Below are 13,267 nucleotides of genomic sequence, written 5' to 3' on the forward strand. Positions count from 1 at the left end.
CGCGCAGTTATGGTACACGGCCGACCGGACCGCAGGAGGACGCAGCGGTGCTACAAGGGCCCTCCCTGCTGGGGCCCCTGGCCAGCTCGGGGCCCTAGGCAAATGCTTGCTTTGCCTGTCGGGTTCCGACGGGCCTGGGGATATGACCAAGTAACCTGCGGTATGTGAAACGGATGTACATAGAGCATCAACGTCTCCATTTAATGTCCTCAATGTTCCTCCTGTCACCCCAATGTCCCCCCACTTATCTCTAATGCCTCTCCCCCCCCCACTTATCCACAATGCCCCTCCTCTCCTTTCACTTATCCCCAATGTCCCTCCTGTCCCGCCACTTATCCAAAATGTCCCCCTCCCACGTACGTGTGCGTGCGTTCTGGGGGGGGGGGGCGGTAAAATCCACCTTCGCCTGAGTTCGCAAAAATCCTTGCACTGGCCCTGGTGGTCAGTATGCCTAAAAGGGGGCATACCCAAGAAGTAATTGGAAATAAAGAAGAAGTAAAACAAAGAGAATGGGAGGGTGACATAGCGTGAAGAGAATTGCCGACCGAAAGGGGAGGAATGGGGCAGATATTTATAGGGTGAGCCAGCCGCCTCCTACAAATTCAGGCAGCCTTGCTACTTATTCCACTAAACCAGAAGACAGCAATATCAGGATACTGAAGCCCAATAAATTACAGATGATCTGCAACTCTATCTGCATTGTGCCATTCAAGCTCATGCCAGGTTTGCCAAACTCTAAACTTGGATCTAATTGCCATCTCTCGAAAGTTTCCAGTGTTTCCAACACCGGGCCTCATTCACACCATACAGTCTGCTCCAATGGATAGACAAGGCCATCTGCCTTGAATTATACTAGTTCAGTTAACACCGCCGTATTTCCTTCGCAACATTTTTAAACCCTCAACAAAAGTAAGAGCTTCAATTTAAAGGTTTATCCGTTTCATAAATAAGATTTTTTTTATTTTTTTTACCTCATAGTACGATTTGATTTGTTTCACCAGAACCGACAAATTTTGGATCCTCAGGGAAGCATCATTATTGATCTTTTTATATATTCTTTGATTTTCTGCTTTAGGATTTCTGTAAGAAAATGAACAAAAAAAAAGGTCATCTTTAACATGGTAAAAAACAAAAAACATACAAGAAAATGAATTTAATTGAGAAGACTTCAGTGTGAGATCCTAGCTTTAAAACATAAAATATTCATGCAGTTTGCCACAAATTAACATGTAAACCGGCCTTTCTACACCTTTTCAACACAAAGGAACCCTTGAAATACTTTCCAGTCTTAGGCAACCCCTGATCATAATTACTATAACCAACAGTTCACAGTACTAATATTAGTTTGATGGTCACTTGGCTTCTTACATTTGTGGTCATTGGGAAAATCCTTCCCTTTCTCCACCATACAGATAGCTAAATATCATTGCTGAGCAGTGGCTGTGCATCCATAGAGGGCGCACCGCCACTGTACCACTCTATCATCAATGGATAGATGCAATGCATAAATCTATCTATTGTCATGGCTGCCGCCCCCTATTCAGGTTTCCGGCCCCCTGTCGGGCACCAGGTATCTGAATTACAGCATTGGGGGTGTTTTTGGAAGTGCCCGATTAGCGCGGTCTGCTCTAATAGGTGTCCCGATTAGAGCCATGGGCCACTGGGTAAAAAGAACCACCAGTGGGATGGCTGGCAGAGACCGAAAGAGGAGGAACACATGTACTGAAGTACGCAAGTTGGTCTAAGGCCTCGTACACACGATAGGTTAACCAGAGGACAACGGTCTGAAGGACCGTTTTCATCGGTCAAAACCGATCGTGTGTGGGCCCCATAGGTTATTTAACCATAGGTTAATAAAAAGCCAACTTGCTTTAAAATTAACCTATGGATTCCTAACCGATAGGTTAAAACCAATCGTTAGTAGGCACAACCATCGGTTAAAAATCCACGCATGCTCAGAATCAAGTCGACGCATGCTTGGAAGCATTAAACTTCGTTTTTTTCAGCACGTCGTTGTGTTTTACGTCACCGCGTTCTGACACGATTGGTTATTTAACCTATGGTGTGTAGGCGTGACAGACCATCAGTCAGCTTCATCGGTTAACCTAAGACAACAGTCCTTCAGAACGTTGTCCTCTGGTTAACCTATCGTGTGTACGAGGCTTTAGTCACACCAGGAATCATGGTGGTAGATGCCAACCAGGGGCCCAAAAGTTGTGAGTGACCTCTTTTTTAAGTGATTCCACATAGGGGTAAGATTTGGTCAATGAGTATTTTCCATGTCCCCAGGCTTGGAGGAAAGGGATTCCGTCAAATTAGTGAAAACGTCTCTTTTGGCATAACAAAAAATGAAAAGCCCTGTAGGAGACGCTTAGAATGTTGAGTCATTGCAATTCACCCCAGAAGGAATAAAAAAAAAAAAAAAGAAGAGTTTGAAGCCTAGTTTATGAAGCGCCACGGGTGTGCCATAGATTTGCAAAATTAATTTTACCCTTGGAGGAGAGTAAAGAGTTTTTGTAATGTTACTCAAATTCCATAACGTCATCCATGGACAGGATTTCAGTAATTGCCAATTTTCTTGGCTTTTGTGAAATATAGAGGTTATGGCAGTCATAAAAGAATAGCGTAATATGTGGACATAAGCTTAGTGGATCCCTTCTGTAGGAGAAGATTTTCTAGAGTGGGTTGAACAGGGGCCAATCCTGTGGACTCAAAATATGCTTGAGCCCAGGTTCACACTGGGTACGATTTCCTTCGATTTGAGATGCGATTTCACATGTGAAATCGCATCTCAAATCGGCGGCATTTGCCGCCAATTGTCGGCAATGGCACCGTCCTAATCGGTGCGACGCCGCATCTGCGGCACTGCACCGATTTCAAAAAGTAGTTCCTGTACTACTTTTTGCGATTTCGGGACGCGATTTACAGAAACCTGCACAGATGTCTCTTAAATTGCGGGCGAAATCGGGACTGCCGGCGGGAGTGAAATTGTGCGAGTTCAACTGAACTCGCACGGCTTCACTCCCGCAGCCCAGTGTGAACCAGGGCTGAATCGCATTCGGGAGAATTGGAGGTTCTGAAATTGGACTGTGGAAAAATCTAAAAGCCTCTTGTAGGTGAGAAAGTGACCAGGTGGCCATCCTTGGTAATGTGATAGAAGAATTTGATATCTACCCAGGACCAATAGCGTGTGTCCGTGAGTAGTTCTGGGTAAGAAGAATTACACCAAAAGGAGCATGTTAGGTGATCTACTCCATAATATAATTTTTATACTGTTTTATTCATTTCATACACATCCTTCACTTGGCATTTCCATTGTTATTGTATATTTAGCATATCTATATATTAACACGTATAGCTTAATACGACTTAGAAATTCCGATCATTACTACATCTTGCATAGTCTAACATTGCTCTACATAATATATGTACAGGCACGCCACGGTAGATTGTGACTGCCTACCCTATTTATCCGTTAATGAATTTTAAACTTATGCGTGTGCACATCTAACGCACTTCATAACGTTATCCCTGGTGATCCGCTGCAGGTGCCAACCTCTCGTTTGCATACGATACCTTGGGGGGTTTTCTCCTATTAGTACGACTCCTTGTAAGTCGCATACGGGTCAGTGACGCCCCTTCTTGTACATGCTGGGTGACCGTGACACAGGTGGAATCCTCTGAAAGCTTTTAAAGCCTCGTACACACGATCAGTCTATCCGATGAGAACGGTCTGATGGACCGTTGTCATCGGTTAACCGATGAAGCCGACTGATGGTCCGTCGCGCCTACACACCATCGGTTAAAAAACTGATCGTGTCAGAACACGGTGACGTAAAACACAACGACGTGCTGAAAAAAAATGAAGTTCAATGCTTCCAAGCATGCGTCAACTTGATTCTGAGCATGCGTGGATTTTTAACCGATGGTTGTGCCTACTAACGATCGTTTTTTTCCCCATCGGCTAGGAATCCATCGGTTTATTTTAAAACAAGATTGCTTTTTTTTAACCTATGGATAAATAACCTATGGGGCCCACACACGATTGGTTTTGACTGATGAAAACGGTCCATCAGACCGTTGTCCTCTGTTTAACCTATCGTGTGTACAAGGCCTTAAAAGGACCTCTGATTACGAGATTCCTTCCAATACATTTACTGGTAATTATATGCTATTTTTCTGTCAAAGCATCAATAATCGTTCTTCGTAAAGAATTTGAATTGTTAAACGCAATCTCTTTACAGCAAACCAATCCTCTGAAGAAGACCCTGTATGAAAGGGTCAAAACGCATTTTTTGACATACTGTATGTTTTCATTCTTGTATTGGATTTTGTATCTCTTGTACCAGAGCTCATATTTTACCTGTCATCTGTACAGTAAGGCCCCATGCACACAAGAAGCAAATGCAAACACATGTAAACTCAAGTTTTCAAAAGGCAAAAAAACGGTGTTTAAAACGCCCGTTTTTGCTGCAGATTTCGCTGCGTTTTGACGCGTTTTACCGCGTTTGCGGCTATAAGCGTTCATAACAAAGACATTGTAGACCCTCCCAAAGCTTTGAAACGCAAAAACGTTTGCGTCTGAACCCAAAATTTTGCGTCTGAAAAAACAAGCCTAAACCCAACTGCTTCAAAACGCCAAAAAACGTGAATGTGTGCATGGACACATAGGATAACATTAAATGTGTTCAGGGGCAGTTGGAAAAAATGCCCAAATGCCTCTGAACTCGAGTTTACCAGCGTCTCGTGTGCATGGGGCCTAAATATTCATTGCCAATAAAGAAGAATACATTTAAAATTTTGTATTCCAATAAATCATTTCATTCTACCCTTGCTGCCTTGAAAGCCCCTCCTGTTGGGGGGAAATTCCCCATAGGTGATCTACTCCAACCTTTCTTTAAAGAGGATTTGGTTAACCAAAATCAAGAGTTTAAACAGTATTGTAGATCATATTAGTGACTGGGTGTGGAGGAAGGGGTGAATCTGGCACACATGCCACCCCATATGGAACCCCCACTGATAAGACATTTTATCAGTGCTACCAAGCAGCTACAATGCTCTCAGGGCCCAACAGTGCGTCTCAGCTTCTTTGGCTTCAGAATACCATTGGTTTCCAGTGCAGGCTCTGATTTGTTAACGTAGTCCGCCCATATGATGGCCTGTCTGTGTTCTGTGGTCCTTGGCACCAGTCTCCCCACTGTAGCATCATTGGTCAACTCTTGGGCATACAGGCTAGCCTTGCCGCAAGGGGTTACATAAAACTCTAAGGCCCCGTACACACGACAGGTTTTCTTGGCAGAATTCAGCCAGAAACTCGATGGGAGCCGTATTCTGCCGAGAAAACCGGTCGTGTGTACACTTTTCGCCGAGGAAACCGACGAGGATCTCATCGGGCCAAAAAGAGAGCAGGTTCTCTATTTCCTCGTTAGTCAATGGGAAAAGTTGGCTCGCCGAGATCACAAGGAACTCGACAAGCAAAACGATGTGTTTTGCCCGTCGAGTTTCTCGGACGTGTGTACGGGGCCTAAAACGATCGAATATCTGATGGAATCTAATCAGATGGATTTTTTCGTTGGATATCCGATGAAGCTGACTTTCATCAGTCTTGCCTACACACCATCAGTCGAAAATCCGACCATGCCAAAACGCGGTGACGTGAAACACTACTCCGTGCTGAGGAAAAATTAAGTTCAATGATTCTGAGCATGCGTCGACTTGATTCTGAGCATGCGTGGATTTTTGACCGATGGACTTCCACACAGACGATCGTTTTTTTCTATTGTTTTTTTATCCATAGGAAACAATTAAAACATGTTCCATTTTTTTATACCGATGGAAAAAAAAAACGATGGGGCCCACACACGATCGGTTTGTCCGATGAAAACAGTCCATCGGTCGGTTTTCAGTGGACGAACCGATCGTGTGTACAGGGCTTAAAGCTAACCGTACTGAATTTGTTTTCCCTAAACTTAATGGAAAATGTTATCTATGGTATGGACACACATGGATTTTGCTTGTTGAACAAGAAAAAAAAAAAAAAAAGTGATCCTACGCAACTAGATTTCCATCTGATACTGAGGGCCAGATTCTCAGAAGAGTTACGACGGTGTATCTCAGGAAACACCGTCTTATCTCTGTTTCTGAGCCCGGATATCTATGCGAGTGATTCCTAGAATCATTTTCGCATAGATACGGCCAAGATCCGACAGGTGTAAGTCACTTACACCGTCGGATCTTAGATGTGATGCAACGCCGGCCGCTAGGTGGCGTTTACGTTCAGGTCTCATTCGACTATGCAAATGAGCCCGATACGCCGATTCCCGAACGAATTTGCGTCGCGTACTCGTCACATACGTCGTTTCCGTAAGCGGAAGGTTACCCCTGCTATATGAGGGGTAACCTTATGCCAGTCCGCCGTATGCCATGTTAAGTATGGCGTCGGGTCCGCGTCGTCTTTTTCCATCGGTTATGTCGTTTTCCTAAGTCGTTCTTGAATATGACTTTACGTCAATGACGCACACGTCGGCGTCATTGACGTTTTCCGTCGTGAGCTGGAGCATGCGCACTGGGCTATTTTTCAGCCCGGCGCATGCGCAGTTCAATCGGCACGGGGGCGCGCTTAATTTAAATACAAGCCGCCCCCTTTGAATTACGCGGCCATACGCCGGGCCAATTACACTACGCCGCCGCAAATTACGGAGCAAGTGCTTGGAGAATACGGCACTTGCTCCAGTAAGTTGCGGCGGCGTGGAGTAAATGGCTTACGCTACGCCGCCGCAGATTCTACGAGAATCTTGCCCTGTAAGTTCAGTGAACAAGGATTTCTGATAGCTGCTTAGAGCTTCTGCGTTTTTCACATCTTTGCTGCTTTACTGAAATAACTTGAATCCCTAATCAAGGTTACCAACTATGATTACAGGACAAACATTTCAAGGATAGAAACAGTTCTTGGCAGACTAACATTAGTGTCCTTCAGTTAAAATGATCATGAGTGCAGACAATTTATAAAAGATCCTGGGCATGGTCATTACGTGCAATACAATAGCATACAATATTAAAAGACAGCATGACTAGCTATTAGAATAAGAGTATTAATAAAGTTAATAAGGGTTTATTCTTTCAGCTGACCACATTTGACCTCCATGCCAAAAACCACATCAAGTACAGTGCTGATCAGTTCAGCCATTGTACATGGTAAACTGTATGGAAACACTCAGTTATATTAGTAGGAGACGCTTCTAAAACCTGTAATTTTCTTTTGTGAATCCATGCCTCTTTGTCCGACCACTGAAGACAAACACTGCGTTCTCACTCATTACCCCTTTGAGGGTCTAAAACGAGCCTCTCAAACCTATTTACTAGGGTTGTCCCGATACCACTTTTTTAAGACAGAGTACAAGTACCGATACTTTTTTTCAAGTACTCATCAATACCGATACTTTTTTTTTAAATCTCATGTGACAGCGGCACATGTGTCGGTAGGTTTTTTTATTTTTATCTTAAACAATTTTTTTTTTTTACAATTTTTTTTTTTTTTTTTTAAATGTATTTATAATACTTTATTTTTTTAAGGGGGGGGGGTGGACCGTGTCAGTGTGTTTTTTCTTTTATTTTTTTATTATTTTCTACAATAATATTTTTCTTTTTTTTTTTTTCAGCCCTGTTGGGGGTCTTTGGAGAGATATCAGGGGTCTTAACAGACCTCTGACATCTCCCCTTTGAGACAGAGAAAGGGAATAGGGACACAGATTCCCCAGTTCCTTTCTCAGCATCCTCAGCTGCGCTGAAAATGAATGCAGAGAAGACAGCGTCTTCTCTTCATTCATAAACTGAAACATTGTAATCACAGTTTACAATGTTTCAGTTATGTGAATAGACAGAGTCAGTGATCACTGACTGTCCATTCGGAGCAGTAAGGAGCCGGATTTACCGGCTCCTACCCCGCTCTCCATTCTGACAGTTCCAGGGGGTGGAGGAGGAGCACGGAAGGAGAGAGAAACATGGCGGGAATACACGGAGGAATACATGGAGGAATACACGGAGGAATACACGGAGGAATACACGGCGGGAGAGAGAAACACGGGGGACACAGAGGGAGAGAGAAACAAGGCGGGGGACACGAAGGGAGGGAGACTGCAGCAAAACGGAGGGCGGCTGGAGGAAGACACGGGACAGTCAGCGGTGATTGTGTGTGGGGGAGTTACAAGCCCCGATCATCGCTGATTTTAAAGCAGCTGAAAGCCGCGCGCGGGGGGGGGGGGGGGAGAGAAGAGGAACTTGTAACTTCCCCATGCACTGATCACCGCTGACAGTACATGTATCGGGTGAAGCATCGGGAGCATTTGCCCGAGTACAAGTACTCGGGCAAATGCTTGGTATCGGTCCCGATACTAGTATCGGGACAACCCTACTTTTTACCCCAAAGGAGCCCCTGTTTAAATTAATTTGTCAGTGGGAAGAATGGCCCATTTTAGTGGGCAGATCCAGATGGAGTTCCTTAAACACAGCCTCTCTCAAACTTTAACACAGGGGGTAAAGAACTTTCAGGTCTCAGGGAACCCCTGCGTAAAATGACTATATCTACAACTCATGATACATTAGTGTGATGGTCAGTGGGAAGAATGCTCCTTACACCTGTGCTCATTGGGAAGTATTACCCCCTTACAGATAGCTAAAAAAGATCAATGGTGTCAGTGGAAATGTATCCAAGAGGCAGAAATATCTCAAAGAACCCCTAGCAACCTCTGGAGGCAGAAGCATAACTTGAACCTTCAGGGCCACAGTGCAAAAACCCATAAAGAGCTCTCCTGGCCGGGGGGCCTCACAGTGTGACCTTTGCCACCCTGGTAGTTCTGCCACTGGTGTCAGTTCTTATTTGTCATTTTCCTATATTGGGGGGCTTTGGTGAAATATCAGGGGTCTAAACAGACCTCAGATGTTTCACCTTTGAGACAGAGAAAGGAGATTAAGGGCACAGCCCTCAATCTCCATCTCTGCAGCCTCAGATGCACAGAATTAATGAGCAGAAACCGCTCAGTACGAAACTTTCTGTCAAATTAATAAACTGAAGCATAGTAAAACACAGTTTCAGTACAGAAGAGTGTCAGTGATCAGTATGGATCACAGACTCTATTCATTAGGACAAGGAAGGGGGCCGGTAAATGACACATTTACCAGCCCCTTCCCCATAATCCATCTCGACAGAATGGACGGGGATTGGTTTCCTTAGCTGAAGAGAAGAAGTCTTGCGTGATTTCCTACGTCACATGACTCTTGCAGGACATCAGCATTCACCACATCCCGGAAGGATTTGCTTGTGGGCTTCAGAGTGCCCACAAGCAAGATGAAAGCGTCCATCCAAAATTTTTAAAACTCATCTTTTGCGGCTGAATCAGAATGGTGGCGACCTATAATATTAGGACAGGCGAGTACCCTATTATATAAGTTAAGAGCACCTGGTTGAAAAACTTGGCTTTAAACATGTAATAACATTTTTCCACATTGATAAAACTATCCCTGTGATCATGCATGGAATATCATAGACTACCAACAGTCACAGGTAGGGTTGCCACCAGTCCAGGATTCACCCAAACAGAACGGGTTTGGAATCATGTGTCTGGGTTGTCTTTGGGAGCTGAGGGCCAGATGCAATATTTGCAATATTTAGACTGGACTGTGGCTCCCCAAGTAGCTGAGATAGACAAAAACCTGTTGCCGCCCGAGAGCTGAGGGTCGCTGTCTGGGGGCAGGTTTGACATCACTGGGGGGACATGCTTACGTCATCAACTCTGCCATAGACCAAGGTGATCCCTTTGCCAAGTTTAACTGAACCATGCCAAAGCTCATCTCATCGACCAGACTGTGGTTGACACTAGTCAAACAAATTGGATTTGGGGGGTCAAACATGGCTACGGTATAGTACAGAGCACGTACACCCAAAATGTCTATAAAAAAAAAAAGAAAAAAGAAAAAGAATGATTCCTGGTATACCAGATCAACCAAAATGTTTCTTTACAAGCAATGTTAAATTTTGGCAGGAAATTTCAATTTAGTTTTAGTCTTAGGACTAAAATGGCATTTTAGTTTTAGTCCCATTTTAGTTGTATTTAGTCAACTAAAATCTCCAGTACATTTTAGTCGACTAATACTCATTTTAGTTGTCTAAAAATTGAATGGGTGTAATTAAATTGTAATGCATTAACATTCCTCTACAATTTCCAAACTCATTATATACTGCTAGAGTGAAAAATCTCATATGTTATTATTTATGGTATTGAATGTTAATTTTGTTTTAATGTGTTAATTTTGAATTCAAATTTCAATTTAGTCTTGACTAAAATGGAATTTTAGTCTTAGTCGTATTTTAGTCCTGATTAAATTGCCATTTTAGTCGTATTTTAGTCATCTCAATTGTTTTAGTCATATTTTAGTCGGCTAAAACAGTATTCATTTAGTCGACTAAAATGTTTTAGTCGACTAAAATGTTTAAGTCGACAAAATATAATAAAAAGTTGTAAAGGTTAGTTTTTTATTTTCTAAATAGGTTTCTTCTTGTTGGTTTAATTAACTTTTCCTTCGATTTTCCCTCTAAATGTTTTTTTTCTTTGTTTTCTTTGTCTGAATTTCTCACTTCCTGTTCCTCCTCAGTAAGCTGTTCTGGCTGACTAACCCCCATGGATGATGGTACAAAGCTTACTGAGGAGGAACAGGAAGTGAGAAATTCAGACAAAGGAAAAAAAACATTTAGAAGGGAAATCGAAGGAAAAAGGTAAGTGAACCAACAATGCACTAGCTTAAGACCAGGTTGGTTCACACTGGGGCGACACGTCGCGTCCCATTGAATGCAATGGAACCGTTCTAATAGAAGCGACGCAAGTCGCTCCGACTTAGAAAAAGGTTCCTGTACGACTTCGGGGGCAGCTCGGGGCGACCTGCGTTGACTTCTATACAGAAGTCGTTTTGCAAATCGCCTCTGAAAAACGTCCTCAGGACGACTTGCAGAGTCGCCCCCTGAAGTCGCGCCGCTGCAGTGTGAACCGACTCTAAAGGAACAGATTTCGAAAATAAAAAACGAACCTTTACAACCCCTTTAACACTGTTTACAAGAATATGGAAATGAGAATCTGGTTGCCGTGAGCAAAAAAAAAAACACAAGCTGTCCCTAGACCAGCCATTGTCAACCAGGGCCCATAGAACCCTGGGGTTCCTCCATAAGTTCCTAGGGGTTCTTGAGCTGTGGCCAATTGACCTTCCATTTTATGGTGCCTGTAAAGTTCCAGAGCCAACACCACTTGGCAGACCCATTTGCATGACAAAAAACACGCCCTGTGTCGCCAACGTGTTTGGCTTGGAGAAAAGGTGGCAACCCTAGTAATAGGCGATTAATTATATTAACATAAAATAATAGGGGTGTGTACCAATCAGGAGTTTCCTGCAAAAACACAGGATTCTGGCTACGTCAGGGAAAATGTTGTTGGTCCTCTGAGAGGGATTAAAAGCCCCCGGCCACAAAGTTTCTATTCATGGTGAAGGTAGGGAGTGTCTGCCTGTGTATATCAGCATGTGGCGTTTGTCTGGTTGTGAGCCGCTCTTTGACACAGCAGCAAATCAAAGCTCTAACAAGAGACGTATTAAGACACCAAGCAGCAGCGTGTGACAGAAGGAAGCCGCCACATACCGAATGACAGATCAAAGGGAGGCCGCTGTCATTAACACTCTGCAAGTGAAATCATCATTTCACAGGAGTGAGCGAGCTTTATGGTAATGCAATCACACAAGCCAAAGCATATGAGGCTTGGCAGAAAAACAACTGGAAGAGGGGAAGAAAAAGAAAACATGACAAAAATAACGACATAAAATGTCTAACAAACGTCAACCTCTTACACTAGGATTAAAAAAAGCTTTAAGGATCCATGCACACTGGGCTTAAAAAAAAAAGAAAAATGCAGCTTCTACAGGAGTTTTGTGTTTTTTTCCCATGCCTGTAGAAGCAGCTCAATGTTATTCTACTATATGTGTCCATGCAAATTAGGGCTTTTTAGAGGCATATTTCAAGAGGAGAGATTAGAGGCAGAGTGTTAAGTGCATTTTCGAGATGAGTTTTCAGGTAGAAAAAACCGATAAATGCTCAAAACGTAAGCGTTCAACGTTTTTCAAGTGTATATCGAAAAATGAGCACATGGGAATGTTTTGGGAGAAAAACTCTACACGCGATCGGATTTTCCGTCGAAAAAACCTTGGATGGTTTTTCCGACGGAATTCCGCTCAAGCTGGGCTTGCATACACACAGTCACACAAAAGTTCTCGGAACTTTCGACCGTCAAGAACTATGTGACGTACAAACACTACGACGAGTAGGCATTGGAATTTTGCGTTTCGGAGTTGCTACAGATGATCGGATTTTCCAATAGTAATATTTTCCGTCTGAAAATTTGAGAACCAGCTCTCAATCTTTTGTAGGTGGAAATTCTGACAGCAAAAGTCAGATGGAGCATACACACGGTCGGAATTTTCGTTCAAAATCTCACATCGTACTTTTGCAGTCGGAATTTCCGATCGTGTGTACGGGGCATCATAAAAGCAAATGCCTGTAAATCCTCCTAAACTCTTGTGCAACACTAGGGACAGTTGTCTTGTACCATGCCCAAGCACGATTGTCCCCACTCCCTCCTTGGTCTTTTCTTATATTTTTGCTAGGTCAGAGCATGCTTACGTTATCAACTCTGCCATAGATCAAAGTGATACCTTTGCCAAGTTCAACTGGACTATGCCAAAGCTCATCTCATCAACCAGACTTTGGCGTGGAGTGTGGTTGACACTAGTCAAACAAATTGGATTTGGGGGGTCAAACATGGCTATGGTATAGTAATAGTACAGAGCACGTACACCCCAAATGTAAAAAAAAACCTGGTTGAAAAACTCAGCTTTAAACATGTAAAAAAAAAAAATGTCACATTGATAAAACTATCCCCGGTGATCATGCATGGAATATTAGACTACCATCAGTAACAGGTAGGGTTGCCACCTGTCCAGGATTCACCCAAACGGTACGGATTTGAAATCACATGTCTGGATTTCAGTTTGCCTGAAACCCAGACGCAATATTTAGACTGGACTGTGGCTCCCCAAGTAGATGAGATAGACAAAAACCTGTTGCCATCCAGGAACTGAGGGTCGCTGTCTGGGGGCAGGTTCAACATCACTGGGGGGCATGCTTACGTCATCATCTCTGCCATAGACCAAGGTGATCCCTTTGCCAAGTTTAACT

At 43.4% G+C, this 13,267-nt stretch overlaps 1 protein-coding gene across 6 annotated transcripts in view; it reads right to left on the reverse strand.

Annotated features, from left to right (window-relative positions):
* CCDC88A (coiled-coil domain containing 88A) overlaps positions 1 to 13,267 on the reverse strand; it is a 317,092-nt gene that overhangs the window by 223,021 nt on the left and 80,804 nt on the right. For all 6 annotated transcript variants that reach the window (XM_040351671.1, XM_040351670.1, XM_040351668.1 and 3 more), the window contains exon 3: positions 972 to 1,080. In XM_040351671.1, the coding sequence (XP_040207605.1) occupies positions 972 to 1,080 (109 nt within the window). The remainder of the gene's footprint in view (positions 1 to 971; positions 1,081 to 13,267) is intronic.

This window comes from Rana temporaria, chromosome 4, assembly GCF_905171775.1.
Source record: "Rana temporaria chromosome 4, aRanTem1.1, whole genome shotgun sequence".
Lineage (NCBI taxonomy): Eukaryota > Metazoa > Chordata > Amphibia > Anura > Ranidae > Rana > Rana temporaria.